The sequence below is a fragment of the Ochlerotatus camptorhynchus genome, unplaced genomic scaffold (assembly GCF_037179485.1).
Source record: "Ochlerotatus camptorhynchus isolate MF236.1 unplaced genomic scaffold, CSIRO-AGI_Acam_v1.1 ptg000149l, whole genome shotgun sequence".
In the NCBI taxonomy this organism is placed as follows: Eukaryota; Metazoa; Arthropoda; class Insecta; order Diptera; family Culicidae; genus Ochlerotatus; species Ochlerotatus camptorhynchus.
This window is the reverse complement of record NW_027040639.1, coordinates 1,227,072-1,251,022: the sequence shown is the minus strand read 5'-3', so window position 1 is coordinate 1,251,022 and position 23,951 is coordinate 1,227,072. Positions and strand designations below refer to the sequence as shown.

Genomic DNA, 23,951 nt, shown 5'->3' with positions numbered 1-23,951 from the left:
ACCCACCTATATGTAGTCACCTTGGTTAGCACATTTTCCTCTGTTCTCTGTACCTCGGAGGCGGAAAGGGAGGAGGTATGCGTCAAACCTGTAGTAAGTGTCAACATCTACCGTAAAAGATGCATTTTAAGGTCGCCATTACCGAGCGTAGAAAGCTGGATTGTTTCCATCCCGCTAGCAAGGCATAGCAGCGCTACCAAGTCTTTTTTGAAATAAAATGCATCTGAATGTGTGCCGTTCCCCCTGGATAAATCTAAAGGCCCAAGCGCAATGGCAGTGGAAGCGGAAAAGCCCGATCAGAGTAAGCCTATTTGTCGGATTGAAAACAAGTTAGAATCAAATCGACTTCGGTTAGACAGCTTGATGTCATTTGTGGCAACTGTCAAACTTTCCGTTTCCGTTCCGCTTCCGCCCACATTGCGTTTGGGCCTTAAAAAATAAAAACTAATTCAAATTTAAATTCTATGTCCTTGCCTGCCCTTACAATCAAACCATCGCCAGATGTTAAAAGAAGGTGAAGTTAACTCGACTATGCCGCTCCCTACAGTTCATTTTTATCTTCTTTTGACGTCTACATTTCTCCTTCTAATGTTGTCAAAAACGGAGAAGAAAAACTATCTAACAGGGGTAGTAAAGAGCTGAGTACTGCGAACTAACCTCGGAACTAACTCAAAATGCTTGTCATCTGGAAGCCGAGTCAAACAGTCAAACGGGAGCCAAACATTCAAAAGAGCTCAGAAGTCACGTAGGTAGTTTATGTTTGAAGTAAAGGTGTTGCCACCTACTGAAAACAAATTAAGAATTGTAATTATGAAACTGTCGAAACATCAACCTTTGTAGGCGGATAATGTAAATCATCGAGCGTGAAGATTTTCAAGATGTTTTCTAGCTCACTTGAAAAATAAAATCGGCTGAGATCGCAGTGCTCAGGTAAATAGTGGAAACTCTACGTTGAGTATAATCATATTTACATGCTTTTGGGTACAACTCTCGGTACAACCATAGAGGTAACTCTAAGACCACTGGGTCCCGAAGAAAATCATTATTATTTTTGGCTCACTCAGTACCAGAACAACGGTCCCAAGCAGTCCCAAGCTAATTCACTCACCCCTGCATGTTCTGCATGAATCCACACACCCCTGATGTTATCTGTCAAACTTTCATAGCGAATCAAAACAAACATAGTGTAGTAATAGAATTTCAACTAGAATAGGGTACGTTAGTCGTTTGCTTGGGACCAATAGGCTACTAAAGTGGTGAGCCAATTTAAAATCGTTAGTTTCGTATTGATTGTTGGTACAACTATCTTATAGTACGTTCAGACTACAGAGTTATAACATGTTATAGCGCTATCTTGATGGTGGTTTCTGTGTTGCAATTATTTGACAACCGTTATAACATGTTATAACCAACAATCAATACGAAACTAACGATTTTAAATTGGCTCACCACTTTAGTAGCCTATTGGTCCCAAGCAAACGATTAACGTACCCTATTCTAGTTGAAATTCTATTACTACACTATGTTTGTTTTGATTCGCTATGAAAGTTTGACAGATAACATCAGGGGTGTGTGGATTCATGCAGAACATGCAGGGGTGAGTGAAATAGCTTGGGACTGCTTGGGACCGTTGTTCTGGTACTGAGTGAGCCAAAAATAATAATGATTTTCTTCGGGACCTACTAGTCTTAGAGTTACCTCTATGTTATAACTCTCCAGTCTGGACAGCGTTTTATACTCCGTTCAGACTATGGCTTATATCATGTAATATTGGCTGCCTTGCAATGAGCACTCATACATCTAGTTTTCACTGCAAATCCTATGTATGAGTGCTCATTACAAGACAGCCTATAATACATGATATCAAGAGCAAATTTTCATTATGTCGTAAGTAACATTCGCACCAATCCGAGAAAAATAAATTTTTGTTTTGATGACCGAAAAGTTATTCCTATTTCCAAGTAAACACATATAATCTCATAGTGATATCAATGTTTAACATATTTAGCGGGGTTTAAATCATACAAATGCAAATCGCTAGCTTTCATGCTAAAAAATACTGGTTTTTGAGTCAAAAGTTATTATACGTCGTTTGGTGGCCCCTATTGTTACTTAAGTCAAAGTGTATTTACCAGGATATTCGGGAGAATTATCAATTACGTCTCCTTACGTGCAGCCCATTCATCATTTTAGGACTACCGAAATCATCTTAGCAACAAACAGTTCGATTTATTCACTTTAATAATGAGAAATCGAAACGACGAACGTACACTTTTCACGGGTTTCTCAACGCTGTTACTTAAGTCAAACGGCATCTCCATAGAAATTGGGTGACTTAAGTAACATCGAAAACTATTTTGATCGGAAGGTAATTACGTTAAAAAGCAATTTGACTGGCAAATAAATTTAAAAATGGGATTTGATCCTATATTCGGACAGTATATAGTGTAATAGCAGGAGAATCGATTGACACTGATAGCTCAACTTTGTTTACCTTTGTTACATTCGACGTAATGAAAATTTGCTCTTGATATAAGCCATAGTCTGTCCGGGGTATTAGTATTACCATAGAGGTAACTCTAATACCCCGTAGATACTATGGCTCATATCATGTAATATAGGCTGTCTTGTAATGAGCACTCATACATGGGATTTCCAGTGAAAACTAGATGTATGAGTGCTCATTGCAAGACAGCCTATATTACATGATCTATGCCATAAACGCTGTCCAGACTGGAGAGTTATAACATGTTATAACGGTTCAAGATAGCGCTATAACATGTTATAACTCTGTAGTCTGAACGTACTAAGAGCAACCGTAACGGTCGTTGTCATTTGCGCGACTATTTTAACAGCGCACGCTTACCAACACCTCCGGTGCCGCTACTTATTTTTGTTGATTATATTTCTGTTTTTAATAAAATATATACAATAATCGAGCAATCTTTATTTAACCATTGACACAAATAAGAAAATTCCGAAGTTAATAAAAAACCATGAGCACCCATTATATTTAAGTTCTAGAAATGATTACTTTTTACAAATTTTGCTGTAAAAATCGTTCTTGAAAAATGTGTAAAAAATACACTTTTTTTGACGTTTGCTGGGTTTACACATAAATGTGTAAACGCAGTTTACACATTTTATGAGTAGGCCCCTTTTTTCACGAAATGTGTGAAATTTTACACATTAATGTGTTTACGCTGGTTACCGTGTAAACAGTGTTCCTACCTTTGCACAGGGTTTCTATGAACCTTGGATGCGCCTCTGATTTACAGATCAAGCGCCCACTCCCCCGTTGAAATATTTCACCAAGGTCACAAGTCGCGTTGGACCAATGAGTCTATACTATAGTCGCTATATTCATAGTCTGGCGGATAGAATATCGGGAACCAATTGAGCTGTCCAATAGCGGAACCAATCGAGCAAATCACGACCAACAACAGAAAATAGCACATCAGTTATGGCGAACAAAACTTTGGAACCCCTTTTCTCGTGACTCAAAGCTCGCCTACGCAAACTAACACCATCATTGGGTTGAAGAAATTCTACCCTATCCGATGATGCTGGTTATTTGCGTTAGATTGGTGAGGAAAGAATAATCAACTATTTTTTTATAAAAATTGATAGTACCTTTTCAATTGTTGGTCTACAATAGATTGAATTGGTTCCGCTTTTTGCTAAATCGAAATTCTATCCGCCAGACTATGAATATAGCGACTATAGTCTATACAGGTATAATAGAAGAGGGTGTTTGTTGGTATACGTAGCAAAAATGAGGTAAACAATCAATGTCTTTATATAAGGTCCTAGCCAACAGGCTTATAGGTGTAAGTGAAATGTGCAAATGTTTAGTGGTGTTCTTATTTCATTGCAATGTTTTTTCACGAAACAGCTGTTGGAGTAATGTAAAACGCTGTCCAGACTGAAGAGTTATAGCATGTTATAACGGTTGTCAACTAATTGCAACACAGAAAGCACCATCAAGATAGCGCTATAACATGTTATAACTCTGTAGTCTGAACGTACTATAAATATCACTGTTCGCAGTAAGGAATGTTATGGTAGAGTGACGTCATCGCTTGAGTGAGCAGCAATGTTTACAATATTTATGCTTCTAACATCAGCAAACTGGCAACTATCACTTTTCCGAAAAAGGTATTGGTTTGCGTGGGCGTACTTTGGTTCGCGTGTAAAGGGCCTTAGAAAGTTTGTTTACAAATGCTTTTGTGTCGTTATCAAATGTTATGCCTGATAGGTTTGTGAAGTATACCTTCCTTGACGTTAAACTCAACTTTTTCAATTTTAACTTTTTTGCCGAAGGAGTTTTTCGTGTCATTTATTGTTAACATCATTTTTGCTACTAATACCAACAAATACCGTTTTCTGTGATACCTGTATAGACGGTATAGACTCATTGGCATCGGTCCGATCTAGTCGAGCTGTCACTTTCCGAGTCCATAACACACGCCACCGGCGCAAAGATTCGTTTATTGCCAATTAAATTGCGAAAAAATACCTCTTTTCCCTAATTTTTTCTAGATATGGTGCGTCAATAAGTTCGTCTGGATATTAGTTGAGTACAGTGGAAGAAAATCAATTGCTTAAAAAGATGTTTTCGATCTGTAAACAAACCCATGAAGCCACTGCGGTGGAGTTTTCCGTCACTTGCAATTTTTTCAACAGCAATGAGAAATCATTGGTCACCGGAGGGGCCAACATCCTCAAGGTGTACCGATTAATTCCGGATGCCGATCCAGCCACTCGTGATAAGTTTTCCAGTAAGTATCAACTGAAATTTTGCGTTTGAATTATTGTAAACAAAGTGGCTTGTTCCGTTCTAGCCGTGCGCCCACCGAACATGAAGCTGGAATGTATGGCCACTTATACGCTGTTCGGAAACATAATGTCCTTGCAGTCTGTTTCGCTTGCCGGATCGCAGCGAGATGCGTTGTTGGTTAGTTTTCAGGATGCAAAACTGTCAGTGGTGCAGTTTGATCCGGATAACTTCGACCTGAAGACCCTTTCGTTGCACTACTTCGAGGAAGAGGACATCAAGGGAGGATGGACGGGACACTACCACACGCCGATTGTGCGGGTTGATCCGGACAATCGGTGCGCCGTGATGTTGGTGTACGGGAGAAAGTTGGTGGTACTTCCGTTCCGGAAGGATAGCTCGCTGGATGAGATTGAGGTGCAGGATGTCAAACCGATGAAGAAAGCGCCGACGCAGATGATTGCCAAGACGCCCATACTGGCGTCGTATGTCATCGAGCTGAAGGAATCGGAGGAGCGGATTGATAATGTTATTGACATTCAGTTTCTGCACGGGTACTACGAACCGACACTGTTGATTCTGTACGAACCGGTCAAGACTTTTCCGGGGTAAGATATAAAATGGAGTGGGATGACGAAATGGGAGTTGATTTTTGTTTTGTTCAACAGGCGCATCGCTGTCCGGTCGGATACGTGTATGATGGTGGCACTTTCGTTGAACATACAACAACGGGTCCATCCGGTCATTTGGACGGTGAACAGTTTGCCGTTCGATTGTTTGCAGGCAATAGCAATAAGTAAACCCATCGGTGGATGCTTGGTCTTGAGCATCAATGCTTTGATCTATCTCAATCAGAGCGTGCCGCCGTACGGTGTCAGCTTGAACAGTACCGCCGATCATAGCACTAACTTCCCGTTGAGTAAGTAAACCGTTCTTTATGAATGGAAAGGTTATAGGTCTAAAGTGGGTGCGTATTTACAGAACCTCAAGACGGAGTCCGAATTAGTTTAGATGCTGCGCAGGTGTGCTTCATCGAGCCGGAAAAGCTGGTCCTGTCACTGAAGGGTGGAGAGCTCTACGTTCTTACGCTTTGTGCTGACTCCATGCGAAGTGTACGCAGTTTTCACTTCAGCAAGGCTGCTGCTAGTGTGCTGACCTGTTGTGTAAGTTGAGCTAGTTTGATTGTTCGAATCGAAGATGTTAAATATTGTCTATAATTTAGCTATGCGTCGTCGAAGAGGAATACCTGTTCCTTGGTTCCCGATTGGGCAATTCACTGTTGCTGAGATTCAAGGAAAAGGACGAGAGTATGGTGATTACAATCGACGATACTGAAGAAGTGGTCGAAAAGGAACCTAAGCGAATGCGCCTGGAGGAGGAAGAACTGGAAGTGTATGGTTCGGGACAGAAGACTTCCGTCCAGTTGACGAGTTACATTTTCGAGGTTTGTGACAGTATTCTGAACATTGGTCCGATTGCACACATGGCAGTAGGTGAGAGGGCTTCCGAGGAAGAACAGGACGAAAACAAGGATGTACAATTTGTGCCGAACAAGCTGGATCTAGAGATTGTGACAAGCAGCGGACACGGAAAGAATGGAGCACTTTGTGTACTTCAGAATTCTATCAAACCCCAGGTTATCACAAGTTTTGGTTTGTCCGGATGCCTGGATGTATGGACAGTCCTGGGAGACAAAGGCGACGACATGCATTCGTTTATGATTTTGTCGCAGGAAGCCGGAACGATGGTCCTGCAGACGGGCGACGAGATCAACGAAATCGAAAACACGGGATTTGCGACAAATGTACCGACGATCCATGTCGGCAATATTGGAGGGAATCGTTTCATCGTGCAAGTTACGACGAAATCGATCAGATTGCTACAAGGAACGCGGCTCTTGCAGAACATTCCGATTGACCTGGGCTGCCCATTGGCAGCGGTATCAATCGCTGATCCGTATGTTTGTGTGCGTTCCTCGGAAGGTCGAGTCATCACTTTAGCCCTCCGAGAAGGTAAGGGAACTCCCCGTTTGGCAGTTAATAAGAACGTCATTAGTACGACTCCTCCGGTGGTAGCGATCAGCGTGTACAAGGACATTTCCGGAATGTTCACAACAAAATACGAAGATTTTTATGATACTGCGAAGGGTGGATCTTCCGCTTATTCCAGCGGATTCGGATACATGAAGCCCGAAAAACACATGAAGATCGAAGACGAAGAGGATTTGCTGTACGGTGAGACCGGGCGTTCCTTCAAAATGACCTCTATGGCAGATATGGCCATCGAAACCAAGAAGAAGAACCCGGACTTTTGGAGGAAGTTTATGCAACCGGTTAAACCCACCTACTGGCTGTATGCAGTCAGGGACAATGGAAACATGGAAATCTACTCAATGCCCGATCTCAAACTTGTTTACCTGGTTACCAACATCGGCAACGGCAATAAAGTCCTCTCTGATTCAATGGAGTTTGTTCCGCTCCAAGTTGGACAATCCAGCGCAGATGCAGACGTAACTACAGGGGCATTTACCAGTCCCTACGGTTTCAATCCCAACCTTCTTCCGAAGGAAATTCTCATGGTAGCCCTCGGTCATCACGGATCCCGACCAATGCTTTTCGTCCGGCTGGAGAATGATCTTCTCGTTTACCGAGTCTATCGCTACTCAAAGGGTCACCTGAAACTTCGATTCCGGCGACAGCCCAGCGGTGTATCGGGACTGATTTTCAAGCTGGCCCCGCGCCAAAGCGCCCCCACGGATCAGGAAGGCGAAAAGCAAGACGAACACTCGACCAAGATTATGCACGAAAACATTTCCATGATCCGGCACTTTGGAAATGTTTGCGGCTACAGTGGGGTTTCTGTATGCGGAGAAAAACCGTACGTGTTGCTGCTCACATCCCGTGGGGAACTTCGAGCCCACAGACTGTACGCGAAAACCGTCATAAAGGGATTCGCTCCGTTCAATAACGTCAACTGTCCCAACGGATTCCTCTACTTTGACGAACAGTATGAGCTGAAGATTGCCGTTTTTCCTGGATATCTCTCGTACGATTCGATCTGGCCTGTTCGGAAGATCCCTCTGCGAAGCTCCCCGAAGCAAATTGTCTACCATAAAGAGAATAAGGTCTATTGTGTGGTGATGGACACGGAGGAGGTTTGTAACAAATACTACCGCTTCAATGGGGAAGACAAGGAACTCACGGAGGAAAACAAGGGCGAGCGGTTCCTCTATCCGATGGAGCACAAGTTTTCGGTTGTTCTGGTTACGCCTTCGGCATGGGAAATCGTCCCCGAGACCTCGATCAACCTAGACGAATGGGAGCACGTAATTGCGCTGAAGAATGTCAGTCTATCGTACGAGGGTGCGCGGTCCGGTTTGAAGGAGTACATTGCGGTGGGAACGAACTACAACTACAGCGAGGACATTACATCCCGCGGAAGGTTGCTGCTGTATGACATCATTGAAGTCGTGCCGGAACCGGGCAAGCCGTTGACCAAGTAAGTGGAAAGCTTTGCCTTAGTATTCTTTAGAAGTGCCTACATTTTTACCTATCCCGCAATTTCCCCAATTATTTTAGATACAAATTCAAGGAGGTCATCACCAAGGAACAGAAGGGTCCCTTATCGGCAATTACCCACGTGTCCGGTTTACTGGTGGGAGCGGTCGGTCAGAAGGTCTACCTTTGGCAACTGAAAGACGATGACTTGGTCGGTGTGGCCTTCATCGACACCAACATCTTCGTCCACCAACTGGTGTCGATCAAGTCCCTGATCCTCGTCGCCGATGTCTACAAATCCATCAGTTTACTTCGCTTTCAAGAAGACTTCCGCACCCTTTCGCTCGTGTCCCGAGACTACCAACCATTGAGCGTGTTCCAAATCGAGTACGCCGTCGACAACAACAATCTGGGTTTCGTCGTTACGGACGAGCAGTGCAACATCATCACCTACATGTACCAACCGGAATCGCGTGAATCTTTCGGAGGGCAACGGTTGCTGCGAAAGTGTGACTACCACCTTGGTCAGAAAGTCAACACCATGTTCCGAGTGCAGTGCGATTTCCACGAAATGGAATCCTACAAACGGAACACCAACTACGATTTCAAGCATACGACCTATTTCGCCACCCTGGACGGAGGCGTCGGGTACGTTCTGCCTCTACCGGAGAAGACCTACCGTCGGCTGTTCATGTTGCAAAACGTGCTGATGACCCACAGTCCCCACCTGTGCGGATTGAATCCGAAGGCATTCCGAACGATCAAAACCGTCAAAAAGCTTCCAATCAATCCAACGCGATGCGTCGTGGATGGGGATTTAATTTGGTCATTCTTGAACCTGCCGGCCAATGAGAAACTTGAAGTGGCCAAGAAGATCGGTACCCGGATTGACGAAATCTGCGCGGATCTGATGGAAATCGAATCAGTGACGCATGTGTTCTAAACCGTAAGCTGAATGTTTGATCATTATCTTTATTACCTATTATACTATGTATAATAAAAAAAAAACAGTGTATTAGTACAACCACTACAACACCAGCCTCTGATGGTAAGAAATTTTTAAAACACTACTGATATGGTACAACATTTAAAATCGAAAATGACGATGACATTGCCCCCTGGTTAGCTCTTGTGGATGTCGATGTCGCTCATGCACGGTTGATCGGCCACGCCGGCATCGACGAATTCCTGATACGGAATCAAGTCCTCGTACGGGCTAATGTTTGCCATTGTATCGCGTACCTTCTCCACATCGCGGAACACACGGAGCAAATTGAGTCCGGCCAGTTTCTGCAGTTCCTCTCGAGTCCATGCTTCAAATGTGGTTCCATTGTTATACGCTCCGTTAGCAAGAATATCGAACAAATCCGGATACTTGGAAACATCCTCCAGACCCTGCGGGGTACTATCGACTCCATCGTAGTCGCCACCGAGACCAATATGGTCCGGTCCCGTAACGGATTTGATGTAATTTAAGTGATCTGTGGAGTAAAACAAATTATCATGTATCTGCTTGGAAATTCATCGCTCTCATGGAGGCGCATGGCTTTTCACCAATTTCAATGTGTACTCACCAACAACTTTATCGATGGTGTCTCCCCCGATGAACGATGTGTAGAAGTTCACCATAATGATCCCGTTGTTCTCGATCAGCATCTTCAGCACGTCGTCCTGCACGTTGCGATGGTGCGGAAACACATGGTGCGACGATGAGTGACTGAAAATCACCGCTGCTTTCGTATGCTCCAACACATCGACCATCACCCCGTGGCTGACGTGCGAAATATCGATCAACATTCCCAACCGATTCATTTCCCAAATCACATTCTTGCCCCACTCGGTTACGTTTCTCAACACGGCTGTACTGTTGGCATCCACCGGCGAAGCATCCGCCCACGGGGTATTGCACGAATGCGTCAGTGTCATGTAGCGTACGCCCAGCTCGTAGAACATCCGAAGCATCGCCAGGCGGGAATCCATCGAATGTCCACCCTCGACTGCGATCAGCGATCCAATTTTCTTCTCCTTGAAGGCCTGCATGATTCCATCGGCCGACGTGGCGTACTTCATGTACTGCGGGTACTGGGCGATCATCCGTTTGATCACATCGATCTGCTCCAGGGTGCGCTCCACCGCATCCTTGTACTGGGTGGTGCAAGATACGTACGCCACCCAAAACTGTGCGCCCACTTTACCCTCCAACAGACGGGGAATATCGGTGTGGCTACTCTTGGACGTTCCCCACTTGGGATCAGCCTTCAAGTCACGATTCAAGTTGAAATCGTTGATTCGATTGCGCTCGAAGCTGTACAGATTGTACGGCAAATCATTGTGCCTGTTGAGGAGACGCAGAAGCCAGATTTAGTGCATTTGAATGGTTTACGTACGACGACACACCAGCAGTATAGGTGGGGACTTACCCGTCGATAAGTGGCACTTCATCGAGTACGGTCCGACCGAAGAAAGCGTTCTGTTCGTCAGCCTTGCGGTCATTGTCGTCGCCGGAGTTGATAGACAGGGGGATTGCTATGGCGACGGCAACCACTGCAACGAGAGCGATCACAACTCCGGCCAGGATTTTGGGGTTCGAGAGAACTGTACGGGAGATGGAGATGTTTAGCTTGGAATGATTGCTGATTTGGATTTCATGGGCGACTGTCGACGGATCTTATTTCGGCAAGCGATATCTGATAAATGATTTATACCTTTTGCTGTTGGATTGGAAGGGTGAATGTGCCAGTTTTTGGCCCACTTTTTTTTTCATTCTTTACACAATTTATTTTGATACAATGTTAGAAGATAAATCAGGCATAACATTTGATAACGGCACAACAGCATTTGTAAACAAACTTTCTAAGGCCCTTTACACGCGAACCAAAGTATGCCCACGCAAACAAACAACATCATCGGATAGGGGCAACTATCACCTTTCCGAAAGTGGTATTGGTGTGCGTGGCCGTTCTTTGGTTCGCGTGTAAAGGGCCTTAGAAAGTTTGTTTACCAATGCTATTGTGCCGTTATCAAATGTTATGCCTAAAATGTTGCCCCACGGGCCGAAAACTGGAGCACTAGTGTTGGCACACTTATCCTATATGACATATATTGGCGTAATTTTAACGTAACGGAGGTGGAACACAATTCGGTGACAAGCAACTCAAGTAACCAATAAGCGAAATAAGTGACCCTTCCTGCCAGAATCCTAATCAGAACTTACAAACACTGGTATACAGTACTGGACAAAATAAATCATACGCTCAACCCAAAAAAGTACATTACATGATATTTTTGCTATTCTGCACGCAATTTCAGCAGTATATTCAGAAAAGTTCAAGTATTTCTCATGGTGCATTCAATTAGCTGAATGAAAATTGTTATAATATTCTGCTATTTTTGTTACAAATTTAAGAAAATATATGCTAACTTTTGTGCTTGCACAAAATAAATCATACACTCCTAAGATTTTATTTTTTAGCCATCGAATAAAAACAAAATCTGAAGATTTGGCATCACGGCGTAATATTTGACAGTTCTTGTTCCGGGAAGCGTGCGCATCGCACCATTGTGTTTTGTTTGCGTCATTTGAAAAGTGAAAAATGTCGGGAAAGCAGATTTCCCTCGATGTTAGAAATTTGGTGATTCGCGATCGTGAAAAAGGAATTTCTTTTCGGAAAATTGCCGAAAAGTACTCGATCTCAGTTGGAGCTCATATGGGAAAAGTACGAAACACGAGGAATTGTGAGGAATTTACCCGGACAAGGACGTCATCGTGCGACAAGTAATCGTGATGACATCAGAATTGTTCGAATGGCTAAGCAGAATTCGAAGTATTCATCGAGGCATATTGTGCAATCGATGAAACTCAATGTAAGTCGACGTACTGTTCACCGGCGACTTAATGAGAGCGGTTTGAAAAGCTGTTTGGCATCGAAGCGTCCTTTTATCAACAAGCGGAACCAACGGAAGCGACTGGAATTTGCTAAAAAGTACGCCGGAATGACTGTGGACTTCTGGAAACGAGTTCTGTGGACGGATGCGAGCAAATTTGAGTTATTTGGACAGAAAAGGCAATCAAGGGTTTGGCGAGGTTCCGGTGACGCTCTTAAGGAACCATACATTCAAAAGACGGTTAAACACGGAGGCCTAAATATCATGGTATGGGGAGCATTTGCGTGGTCTGGTGTTGGAAGCTTTGCTCATATAAAGGGAATAATGACTGCAGATGTGTACATTGACTTGTTAAGTGAAAATCTGGAAGTTTCGCTACTGAAAACTGGCCTGGAATCCAATAACATTTTCCAACAAGATAATGACCCAAAGCACACAGCGAAGAAAACAACGGCATTTTTCAAATCAAATCGGATCTAAATGCTGGAATGGCCTCCCCAATCTCCCGATCTCAACCCATTTGAGAATTTGTGGTCTTACTTGGAGAACAAAGTGGATAAAGCATCGGTTTCCAACAAAAACGTTTATTTTGAAGCACTTGAAGCAGCGTGGGAGAATATCGATTCAGGATATCTACAAAACCTCGTCGAAAGTATGCCAAGACGGTTGGAAGCAGTGTTAAAAGCAAAGGGTGGTCATACCAAATACTGAGTGTGTTAAAATGTAAGTTGAAAGTTGAGTTAAACAAGAATTTTCAATAAGAAATCAGGCGTATGATTTATTTTGTCCAACTCGAAATTCTCCTTTTACAACTTATAAATGATGATTGAGAAAGTCATACAATATATTGAATATTCTATACCTGCACAGTTTTAGCGAAAAACATACAGAAGTATTGCAGAACAAACCATTATTGTATGTTTGAATCTACCTGATATATCGAGCTCCAAAGAAAAATTATATGGGTGTATGATTTATTTTGTCCAGTACTGTATGACAAAAAAAAAAGGCAAAATATAGTGCCAATGGTTGCTTGGGAATGGTTTAAAAAAAACAAAACGACGAGGGGCAGGAGGGATACATTCTTCCTCAATTTCGCGTGGCTTAATTAGGCAATGCCCTCTAAAGAAATTTTCGACACATTCTCATAATTTTTTACTTTTGTTGATTTCAAAATGCAATACCTCATGAACTAAGCAAATTAATTTTTGTCGTTAAGTATTTCTCATGTTAAAAAAAGCATGGAGACCAAGATGGTGACTGCAATTTTAGAATTAAAAAAAAACATAAATCCGGAGTGATTTGAGATTTGGGCGTTATTAGCATTTGTAAACAAACACGTCAATCACCGATTTCTCGCGAATAAAAGCTCAACCTCGAAAACTAATAACGCTATGAGGTAGAGGAGTGATTCCTCTATCATTTGGTATAGTTTGTTTATGAGATTGAGCTTTAATTCAAGAGAAATCCACAATTCTCGTGTCACCTTTCAAATAGACCAATCTACATTGATCGATTCTCATCATCGACTTTCTCCTTAGTTAATAACTCCGCTCCAATAACATGGTCAAATGTTCTTATTGTCCAATACGCTTAGTAATACTTTCTTTTAACAGGCTATATAGAAAAACTAGCACGCAATATGTATGCAGCAAAGTTATTTACGAAAGAGATGAAGAGAATCGATCAATGTAGATTGGTCTATTTGAAAAGTGACGCGAGAATTGACGTCTTTGTTTACAAAAGCAATTACGCCTAAATCTCAAATAACTCCGGAAATGCGTTTAAAGTTTCCAAACGTGCATGAACCAAGGGGTACTCAACTCTGCACATCTCAATCTGTACCGAGTACTTTATCAGTGCCGAATGTGCCGAAGTGTGACAATCAAACAGTCGGTCTCAGTACCCCATTTATTTTGGCAACCCTGCGGTTATGACTTTTGAGATAGTTTGTTTATATTGTCAAGTTCTCACGGATGGTTAAACGAGCTATTTGTGTGCATATTGCATAGTAAATACGAGGGTAATCACTGTGCCTGTCCTGTTTATAAGTAAAACGAACATCAAATAACATGCATGTGAGTCTTTTTGTTTTGTAGAACATTTATTACTCTTGGTTCAACGATGCCAAACGAATGAGATGATTGACATGCGCTAGATAGTCGGCAATTATTGAAACTGTTAGCCAATATAACGTTGAAACTCGAAGTCCAGCCCCTTAACGAAAACGAGAACTGTGACTGATGGCAGAAGCTGTCCATCCATGAGAAGAACGTTCTGTACCTGGCGTCATTCTGGTAGACCGGCATGTGGAAGATGTGCCTCTACAGTATCATCATGCTTCTCGGGTAATGATATAATCTAGAAATCACAAAGGATTCGATCTAAAATTCCAACCGTCGATAGTAGAAGCAGCAATAGACCTTAAATAGCTACCTAATGTCAGCAGTCACTGTTGGATACTGAATTCGTCTAACTGAGCTATACATTTTTTATGAAGACTGCGTCTCTGGCTATGAACTTTTGAACACTCTAATAAATGAACAGGAGGCCCAAACCGCTGAGATTGTTCATTAACGAATTTAAAATTGGCTAGTGCTGCTCTTCTTCTTTCTCATGGCTCTCAACCTCCGTTCATCCACATCTTCCCTTCGACTAATTTCCAACAGCATCCAAATGCTGGTACCTTTACGGACGGAGGATCGAAGTGTGCTGTGCTCGTGAACGGACGCGATTTTTGTGTCCTCCCGTCATTTTTTCAATTTTGTTCAATGTGAAATTTTTCTAAATTTTGACTCGAGTGATTTTCAACTACGGACTTGCAGTGGCATGATGAAATTCCGAATTTGGACCGAACGCGAGCGAAGGGTGCAAAACGCGTTCCGCTGGTCAGCCGGCAGCAAGAAAGAAGCACTCGCAGCAGCAGCACCCCCGCTTGAAAAACTGCAGTCGGAATCAGAGGACTAGCGCTGGAGGAGCACGAGGATATTTCCAGCTTCCCGTAGGCGCAGTGAAGCACCCTAGAAACGGCGAATAGATCCGGATCAAGCAGGAAGAAGAGAAGTCTTTTACCCACGGCCAAGGAAACGAAGCAAATAGTGTTTGTAGTGTGTTGATGTATCTGTGTGCAATGTGAACACCATCAAGACATCTCAAGCTGCCTTTAGGTTCAATTGGGTTCTTTAAGGGTATTGAGGTAAATGCATATTCGTAATCTGCATTAAAAATGGAACCCAAACCCAAAATTTCATCAATTTTGGTTAACTGGAACTATTTTAAATAAGAACGATTACATTTGCAAAAATCATCTTATTAGCGCCCCTCGGTGTCACTTTGTATGGGAGCGAGCTGTCAGTTTGTTAGTTTAGTGTCAAACAGTGAAGTTATTATTTTGCTTTAAATCTTGATTTAAAAATCGAGATGAAAGTGTGTAGGTTCGAAAAAAATATCGCTGTGCTCAGAAAACGAAGCTTTTTCAGATGATATATAAAAAACGATATATTTTTCAAAATTAAAGAAACCAATTGGCTAAACTTGGTGAGTTCGTTCCTTTTTGTTCATTTTATCTTTTCAATCCAGTGACGCTGGTAGATCACCTTTTCGTGTTGTGTTGCTGGGATAAGATTTTCAGCGAACTCTAGTCCTGAACAGGAGGGGAACAGGAGTTTTCAGTGAGCAGGAGAACACACTTTGGACCTTGTTATTTTTAATGTCTTGTTAATAGTGACAAGACTCGAGTATGTAATTGTTGGTGCTGCCATGGTGATTGTATTTGGTGAGCTTGTTCCAGTTAAAAACAACCCGTTTGTTTCCTGCCGGGATAACCTCAATCGCGCGTGATCTATTTTGCGAGTGCAAGAACATAGTTGAGTCTTGTGGGGGGGGGGGGAGGCATTAGGATTCATCCCCTATTGTAGAAAATCGTAATTAATAGATATTGGGTCGCGTTGGAATATTTAGAAGGGTAGGGCGCACGCTTGATCCAGTTTGGGATACATTGTTGACTGTTTTCGGGAACGTGATTTAACTTATTTAACCAGGGCTTAAACAATTGTGACGTCGGTCATAACTTGTTATGATAGCTTGAACTAATTATAAGACAATCTTATTCAAATGTCGTAATACCTAATACCTCTGACCAAGGTAAAATGATTTATATGGTTTTTATAAAACTTGACGATACCAATACTAATAAGGAAAGGAATTCCACATTTCCTTTTCCCAAGTCCTTTTCCGTTCCTTCCCTTCCCTTCTTCTCTTTTCAGAAAGTGAGTAATGGCGCAATAACCATATGCCATATAGGGCTAGGACAAGAGTTAGTGCTCAGGGCCCAACCGCTAGAAGAAAATGGAGCATCACTTAACCTTTTTAGACTAGATGCTCCCAACGACAAATGATTTGTAAATAACAATACAACGGAACGTACGGTACGAGATGTCCACGTTCCATCCATTTATTGGATTCTGAAGCATTGGATTTAAACAGGCCCGATGTTTCTAATTCATCTTGCCCCACAAATGCTGCACAGTAGGCTTGGCCGTTTTGATATATTTTGTGCATGTATAATGTTCAGCATATCCCAAATATAAAAAAAAATGTGCTGGAGTTATATCTATAATTTTCCAGGATGCTTTCATGAACTGGCTGTATTGGTGTTAGATTAGATTAGATTAGCATAGCATCCAAATGCTTGTAAAGGATCTTGATACCGGATGACATCGTTTGATTACTGCCTCCTCTTTGTCTCTGCTTGTTGTTCCTTCACATGTTTCATCCTTGCTTAGCCTAGCCGGAATTGCATATTTAACGCATACCGCGGTTCAGATTGGTTCCGTTATTTCCGATGTGGTTACCTTCACAATTCTGCTAGCAGAATCCTTCTTAATGTTGCTATTACGGGATCCACTTACTCCACCAGCCTCCACAGTCAATCGAATCTCCGAGATCGTTCAATCTATAATGTAAGGAGCTGTCCGGCTGACTGATTGATGGACCATCAATCGTACCGAGTGGTTCTCCGTGATAAACTGCTGCAGTTGCAGATGCATCTACAGAATGGCAGAATCGTTGTGCACCGGGTTCTTGTTCATCAATGTTGCAATTGGAAATTGAATTCTGCAATTCTCTTTGGGTCCGGATCGGTAACTCTGACTAATTTGTTTGGATTCCCCCCAAAACATACATCCTTTTGAAACTATGGACATTAGACTGATGCAAAATTTGAAATTTTCGCTCCACAGTGCTCAAACGGTTCCAAATTGGGCCCTGATTAGGCTTCCGAACTTTGAACTCATTTAGTGAGAAACTGACTTGGCACAAACCATTTGAAGTTTATTTGGGAATTACTATGGAGAAATCATAGTTTCGGTTCATATCCATCTCAAAATTCACCAGTTCACTCTACTTTAGAATGTTAGCTGAGCTTGTTGAAAATTTTCTCAGCTACAACTTTGTAATAAGACCACTTTTTAATAAAATGGAAGGAACAAAAATTATTAATGATTCAAGTCACTGATGTCTTACGATTATGCTCAATCAACTGTTCAGCAGGCAACATTGGTGTTTATGGCGCGTAGAATAGAGGACACAAATCATGGCTACTATGTCACACTGCAGAATACAGTGTTGCCCACAAAACAGTTGCTTAATCTTGCCATAAGATTATCAATCTCTTAAACAATTAATAACTATTTAATTTGACGTTTGGAAAAACGATTTTCTGTAAAGTTGTAGTTGATAAAAAAAATCCCATAAGAATAGCAATAGAATTTGTTAACAGTACAATATGTAAAAAGGCTAGAAGACAATGAACAAAAAGTTTTGTTTTCCCATAGTAATTTCCATATAAACATCAAATGGTTTGTGCCAAGTCAGTTTCTCACTAAATGAGTTCAAATTTTGGGAGGCTAATCAGCGCCCAATTTGGAACCGTTTGAGCACTGTGGAGTGAAAATTTCAAATTTTGCATCAGTCTAATGGACATCCCTCAAATACACTGTAGACTTTCTTTACAGGTCCATTTCCCAAAAGGCATAAGGGCACGGAGAGTCTCGTCAATTGTGCAATCTTTTATTATGATTTGGGATAACCTCGACAAAAAAATGAAACTGCTCTTCCTCTTGTGAATATACTTGTTAAAATCTTCCTTTTTGACACTAACGGGTGTCCACTAAAAATTAAGAATGATTCCAATACTTTTCTAACAGAACAAAAACGTTCGCAGAGAAATGTCAATGAATTCTTACACCCTCCAGAAAATTATCGCACACTTTATTTCACTCTAACATGTTCAGTCGGGTTCAGCATGTCGTCAAAACAGCAAGAATTGCTCGCGCGCATTGTACAATTCTTTCAAGCGAACGAAGATCGTGGAAAAAGTACACGGTGGACCATTTTAAGATGGTTCCACCGTATACCATATCCTGGCATCCATGGCAGTAGCGCGGAAGAGAGGTAGCGGATGTCCATCTAAGATAATGAATAAGAAGACGCTCCGTTCGCTGCACAACATGTTCAACAACAAGAATTCGGTAAGTCAACGGGAAGCGGCCAGTAAGTTCCGTTGTTCACACTTAGAAAAAAATCACCGACTTCGGTAATTCATTTACCGAATTCTCAACAGCTGAACGGTCGGTAATGTTTTCGGGAATCGAGAATTTACCGGTGAACTGTAATTTTGAGGGCGATATGCAAATCGAAAATTACTGAGAGATCTGTAATTTTTTAAAAAGGTAACCGACTCAACTGTAATTTGGTTTAATATTGTTTCAAGGTGGCGGTCACTCACACTTAGAAATTATCGCCGACTTCGGTAATTTTTACCGAAATCTGAACTGTTCGGTAAAATTTATGCAATTCAATTCTATTGCTTTTCAGCTACTTTGAAACTAAATCTCCACTAAAATGACAAGATTTGATCATTTAAACAAGGGTGAACATGTTTTGAAATTATTATCAAGTTCAATAGCCTTTAAAATTAAGGTAAAAGTTTTACCGAACGTTCAGCTGTTCTGATTTCGGTAAAATTTACCGAACACGAAAACAAAATCTTAGTGTGCTGCAACCCATGCAAAAATTTGGCTGCAGTCGTGATCAATGTGTTAGTGTTGCAAATTGCTCCACCAATGAACAAAATCAAGTTTTTGTAGGAAGGATTCGGCGATACACTGAAAACAGGGAAGCATTGGATGAAGATTCCAAATGCTGTTTTCAGATCGTCGCCAACGGGAATGAAACTTGGACCGACAGAAATAAACAAGCAACAACATCGGCCATCTGTAATCGATATTTATTTAGATAAAGAAAATTAATTACTTACGGACAATATCTACGATTCGTTCATCTTGGTGTTGCATAACAGCCTCCATAATTTCACCTTTTTATTTTTCACAAACACGACCGTTTTCAAAGTCGATCGAAAATCACAATATGGTGGATTTGACGTTTACCGAGACCGTTGTCGAACTCAGTAATGGAACGCTTTGTTTACCGAAACTTCAGTAAATTTTTTCACCGAAGTCAGTGATGAAGCTGATTTACAGACCTGCCGGTGAAAATGTTTACCGCTTTCGTTGAATTAAAATGAAATTACCGAAATTCGGTCATTTCATTTACAGTTTTCAGTAATAAAGCGAGAAAGTACCGAAACATCTGTAATTTTTAGCATTACCGATCTAAGACGGCAATTTTTTTTACCGAACTCAGGGTCTCTGTTTAAGTGTGTTCGAAGTCACACATCTGTAAGACCCTAAGGAAGGAGGGAATAGTGTATAGAAAGAAAACCAGATCCCCAGAGTACACTGCCGGGCAAATCCAAACCGTGAGATCCCAATGCCGCTGGATGATGCGGAAGTACGGCAGAAAGCCAAAATATACCATATGTGCCAAAAGACCGGAATCCGACAAATCTGCCGCAGTGTCGTCCTATCGAGCCATAATTGGAAGGCCTACACACTTAAATTTTTTCGCCGAGATTCCAACAGCCGAGTAGTTCTGCAATTTATATTGCTGAGACTCAGTAAAACAATTGCCGAGACTCAGCTATCAAATAACATTTTGCTGAAATATTAACTAACAAACAGATATTCTGCGTAGATATCAGCAAAAGTAAATGCCGAGGAAATCGGCTTTTGGAGATTTTACCGAGCTAGATTAAGTGTGTAGGCTTGAGGACAGCAAACAACTCACCAACAGAATGCATCCGGAAAATCGATGTGGCAGCCGTCCGACGGTCATGTTCCAATATCATGACTAAGCTGCGCCGTACGGCGGACCACGAACCTTATACCAATATTCACTAAGCTCAGTTTGAATTTACTTAAGTTAACCCTTTGTATGAAATAAATCAGTTTGAACCCTGGATATTTCAAAAGTTACTGGAAGGCAGTAATAACTGTCAAACTTTCCGCTTCCGTCCACATTGCGTTTGGGCCTTCACTCGTCAACGCATCAACCGACTATCGTTGACAGCACGTTTTGTCACGCAGTAAGAGGTAGATCATGGTAAACAACAATCACCAGTAATGATCGCTGCTCACAGATAAAACGTAACACTCGCTGCTGATGATGTTAAGCACAACGAAAACAGTGAAGACTTCTGCAGTACGATGACAGAAGAAAATGAAAATAATGCCTACGCCAAGGGGAAGGCCACTCAGCACAGTGTGCCAAAAACACAGTAGGGCACACCATGGCTCACTCACTTGGCACATATGGCACATTTTTTTATGGTTGGAGCAGATATTTTCATCTACGTAGCACTTCTACGGATTGATTTCGTACGGTTAACAGGGGAAGATTTTGGGAAAATTGAACTGTGACGAATTGGTTTCCTGCGTCATCCATTCCGCCTCCATTAGCTCCTGGATGGTGATCCGAGTTTTGGGATTCTTGTCAACGGATTTCCTCAACGTCCACGAATGGGTTCTCAAAGACAACAACACGTACAGTGTCACACAGAGAGCCCACATTTCCAGTTCAGGGCAGGAGTAGCGGTTGCCTACCACCAACACTTCCAGACTGCAGTACTCGGTCGTGCCGTAGAAGGTAGAAACAAGTAGAAACACTGGAATAAGAGATCAGCGGAGATACTGTTATTATTCCAATCTGCAATGTTTACAAATGGTTTGGTTCAATTAGGGAGGGGTATTAAAATCGTTTAACAATCACTCATGAACTCGCTCGTCGGTGCATTGGCGAAGTCACTCACGAGTAGTTACAAATGCAAGTGATGCCAGGATTGCTTTGATGTTTATCTTGTTGCCAAATTCATGTTTTTTTTTCTTCTCCGCTGGTCTCTTATTCCAGTGTTTCTAGAAACAAGTTGCCCTTCCTGTACGAACGTCGCCGATCCGAATCATCAGCTTCATATCGAAATGGTGATCGATGATAACGTCCTCATCTTTAATGTCCCGGGGCAGATGTTCAATGAGTGCATTCCCAATGTTCCTCACCAGCGCGTAATGTTTACTGTACTCTCCGGGGATCAAATCTTCATCGCACTGCGACATACGGGCGACGGAACTGGGCCGATCAGAGTGCTGCGCAGCAGCAGTATTCTTGATGGACTGCCTATTCTGTTTATCTAGCGTTGACGTGAGCGTTGTCTTCTACAGCTCGTACGGTTTGCTATACAAAAAAAAACATTTGAATTGTAAAAATGCCGGGTTGCCAAACATACACTTATTCACAAAAAAAAAAATCAGTCCTATGACATGGCACTCTTGGAACAGCGCGACACACTTGAGGCACACTGAGAAAAATGTTGGCGCAAAATAAGTGTGTAGAGTGACCACCCCTTGGTCTACGCATTCCAAGTTCGTCTCGGCACGCGCGACTGTGTGAGTTACAAACAAAGCTGGCCGAATTAAATGGAAGCTGTTGGGCTCACTCACCAACACACTCACATAAGAAAGCAAACAAGCAACTGCTTCAAAACGAGCACATGAGTGTCGTGATTGTCGGGAATGACCAGATCGGTGATGGATCACCACCGAAGACGACATTCACCAAGTTGCTTTTTACTTCTTTCGTCAACTTGATGGATGGTCATGAAGAGTACTCCGACAAGCACATTGATAGGAATGTACCAAGCGTTACTACCATCAGCTGTTTGACGTGATTGTGATAGGTCACAACTCTGGTAAAAGGTACAGTCATCAAAACGGCAGCTAAGATGAATAATTGGTGGGATTAAGGTATTAAGGGAAAAGTTCGTTTCGTATTTTTTTCTTAAAATAAGGAATACAGTGAAAACCGTTTCATATCCAAAATAGACCCAAATGATGTTGTTCCATTCCTAAGTGGGCCATGCTTTAATATTTTCGTGTAGGCCATGCCATAGCATTGAAATATCAACCTATTTGAAAGCAGTAGCAGCTTTAGATTGGCAAACTAGTAATGAATTTGAGCTCTAGAAAACTTCCAGAAGTTCAAGTTTTAAATTATATGACTAGTGTGAAAATATTACTGTATACTTATTGTTAGCGCCGGAGTCTAAAGAGGTGCGAAAGCTGCAAAATGTAAGTAAATACACAGCAAAAAATTAATTTTGCTATCGCATCAAAGTGGATGCACTTCAATCGTGTCAAAAATATGGTGTAATATTACTTGCCAAAAAGGACAACATTATCATTAATACAGTGCATGAACTGACATTACGCTACTTTTACTGCATTTCTTTATTTTTGTGGCCATAAAAATTACATGAGATTTTCGACATGATTGAAGTGCATCCTCTTGAATGTAATATTAAAATTTATTTTTTGCTGTGAATATGCAATTAATTTGTTTGATAATGTGCTGTAATTTGCACAATTTTTTGATAAATTGCAATTCAAGTCAATTTAACTAGCAAAAAATTAAATCAATAGATTGTTATTGTAATTCAAATTGGATTATCCGAACATAATAATAAATTTAGATGAATTTTGCACGAATTATTAAAACCATGACCAAGTTGTCTGAATTTCCGCGACCCACCAGAGGTCATGCCGCGACCCATAGATTGAGAAACGCTGTTACAGCCCATAGTTTTCAACAGATTTGAAAAGCTTTTAAAATTATAAATAGCGGCTTAGTACCTATGTCATCATGAATTGCTTGCAATATACATACACACACCCTACGCGTTTCCATATTTTCCGGGAATAAACACCGGCTTACAAAAGAGCTGCCGTTTGTGCTTTAGCTATTCGGTTTTGAGAAACCGAGTTAGAAACAATACAATTCGTTCGGCAGTGTCATCATGACTCGTTGACACAATCGGATTATCGTATAGACATCTGCCTGCGTATTTGACACCCTCTGTGATGCTCGGCCATTTAGCACTAATTTTCCCATCATGTTACGTGAAGTCACTATTCGGTACATGCTGTGGGTCTACCTACTCATAAATCTTCGATCGCACAAATTATTTATCAGAAATTTTCTTTTCACCGCAGAGACAAATTACGCCGTATCATCCATTATTGTTTAATTCAATGCTAATTTATGCACTTATGACATACAAACCTCGCCTCAGGTTGACCATTGTTTTTTTTTTGTAGTGCACTAATCCACTACAAACTACACCCAGCACGTGTCGTTCGGTAGTATCTAGTGGATTCTACTCTCTAAATAATCGCGCGGTTTATGACTATTTGCGCGCACGCTCTCTCTCTCTCCCTATGCACGACAGGCGGCACGTCTAGCGGTTGAGAAGTTCACAGTGATACTGGACGGACTCTGCGTTGGGTACATCCAGTTAGAATCGTAGCAAAACGACAACCGACAGCTTGTAAGTGCCAATCGAA

The 23,951-nt window shown here is 41.8% G+C and overlaps 2 protein-coding genes across 2 annotated transcripts; one reads left to right on the top strand and one right to left on the bottom strand.

The window, feature by feature from the left end:
- The first annotated feature begins 4,457 nt into the window (after positions 1 to 4,457).
- Positions 4,458 to 9,312, top strand: CPSF1 (cleavage and polyadenylation specificity factor subunit 1). The gene is made up of 6 exons (XM_065221777.1): positions 4,458 to 4,781; positions 4,845 to 5,385; positions 5,446 to 5,696; positions 5,759 to 5,940; positions 6,000 to 8,275; positions 8,356 to 9,312. The coding sequence occupies exons 1-6, from the start codon at positions 4,613 to 4,615 to the stop codon at positions 9,215 to 9,217; spliced, it is 4,281 nt and encodes a 1,426-aa protein (XP_065077849.1). The 5' UTR covers positions 4,458 to 4,612; the 3' UTR covers positions 9,218 to 9,312.
- Positions 9,233 to 23,878, bottom strand: LOC135701078 (dipeptidase 1-like). Its single transcript, XM_065221790.1, has 4 exons — positions 23,671 to 23,878; positions 10,695 to 10,869; positions 9,849 to 10,609; positions 9,233 to 9,755 (listed from the first exon to the last, which is right to left on the bottom strand). Exons 1-4 carry the CDS (start codon positions 23,687 to 23,689, stop codon positions 9,397 to 9,399), a joined length of 1,314 nt encoding a protein of 437 aa, XP_065077862.1. The 5' UTR covers positions 23,690 to 23,878; the 3' UTR covers positions 9,233 to 9,396.
- Positions 23,879 to 23,951: the final 73 nt, after the last annotated feature.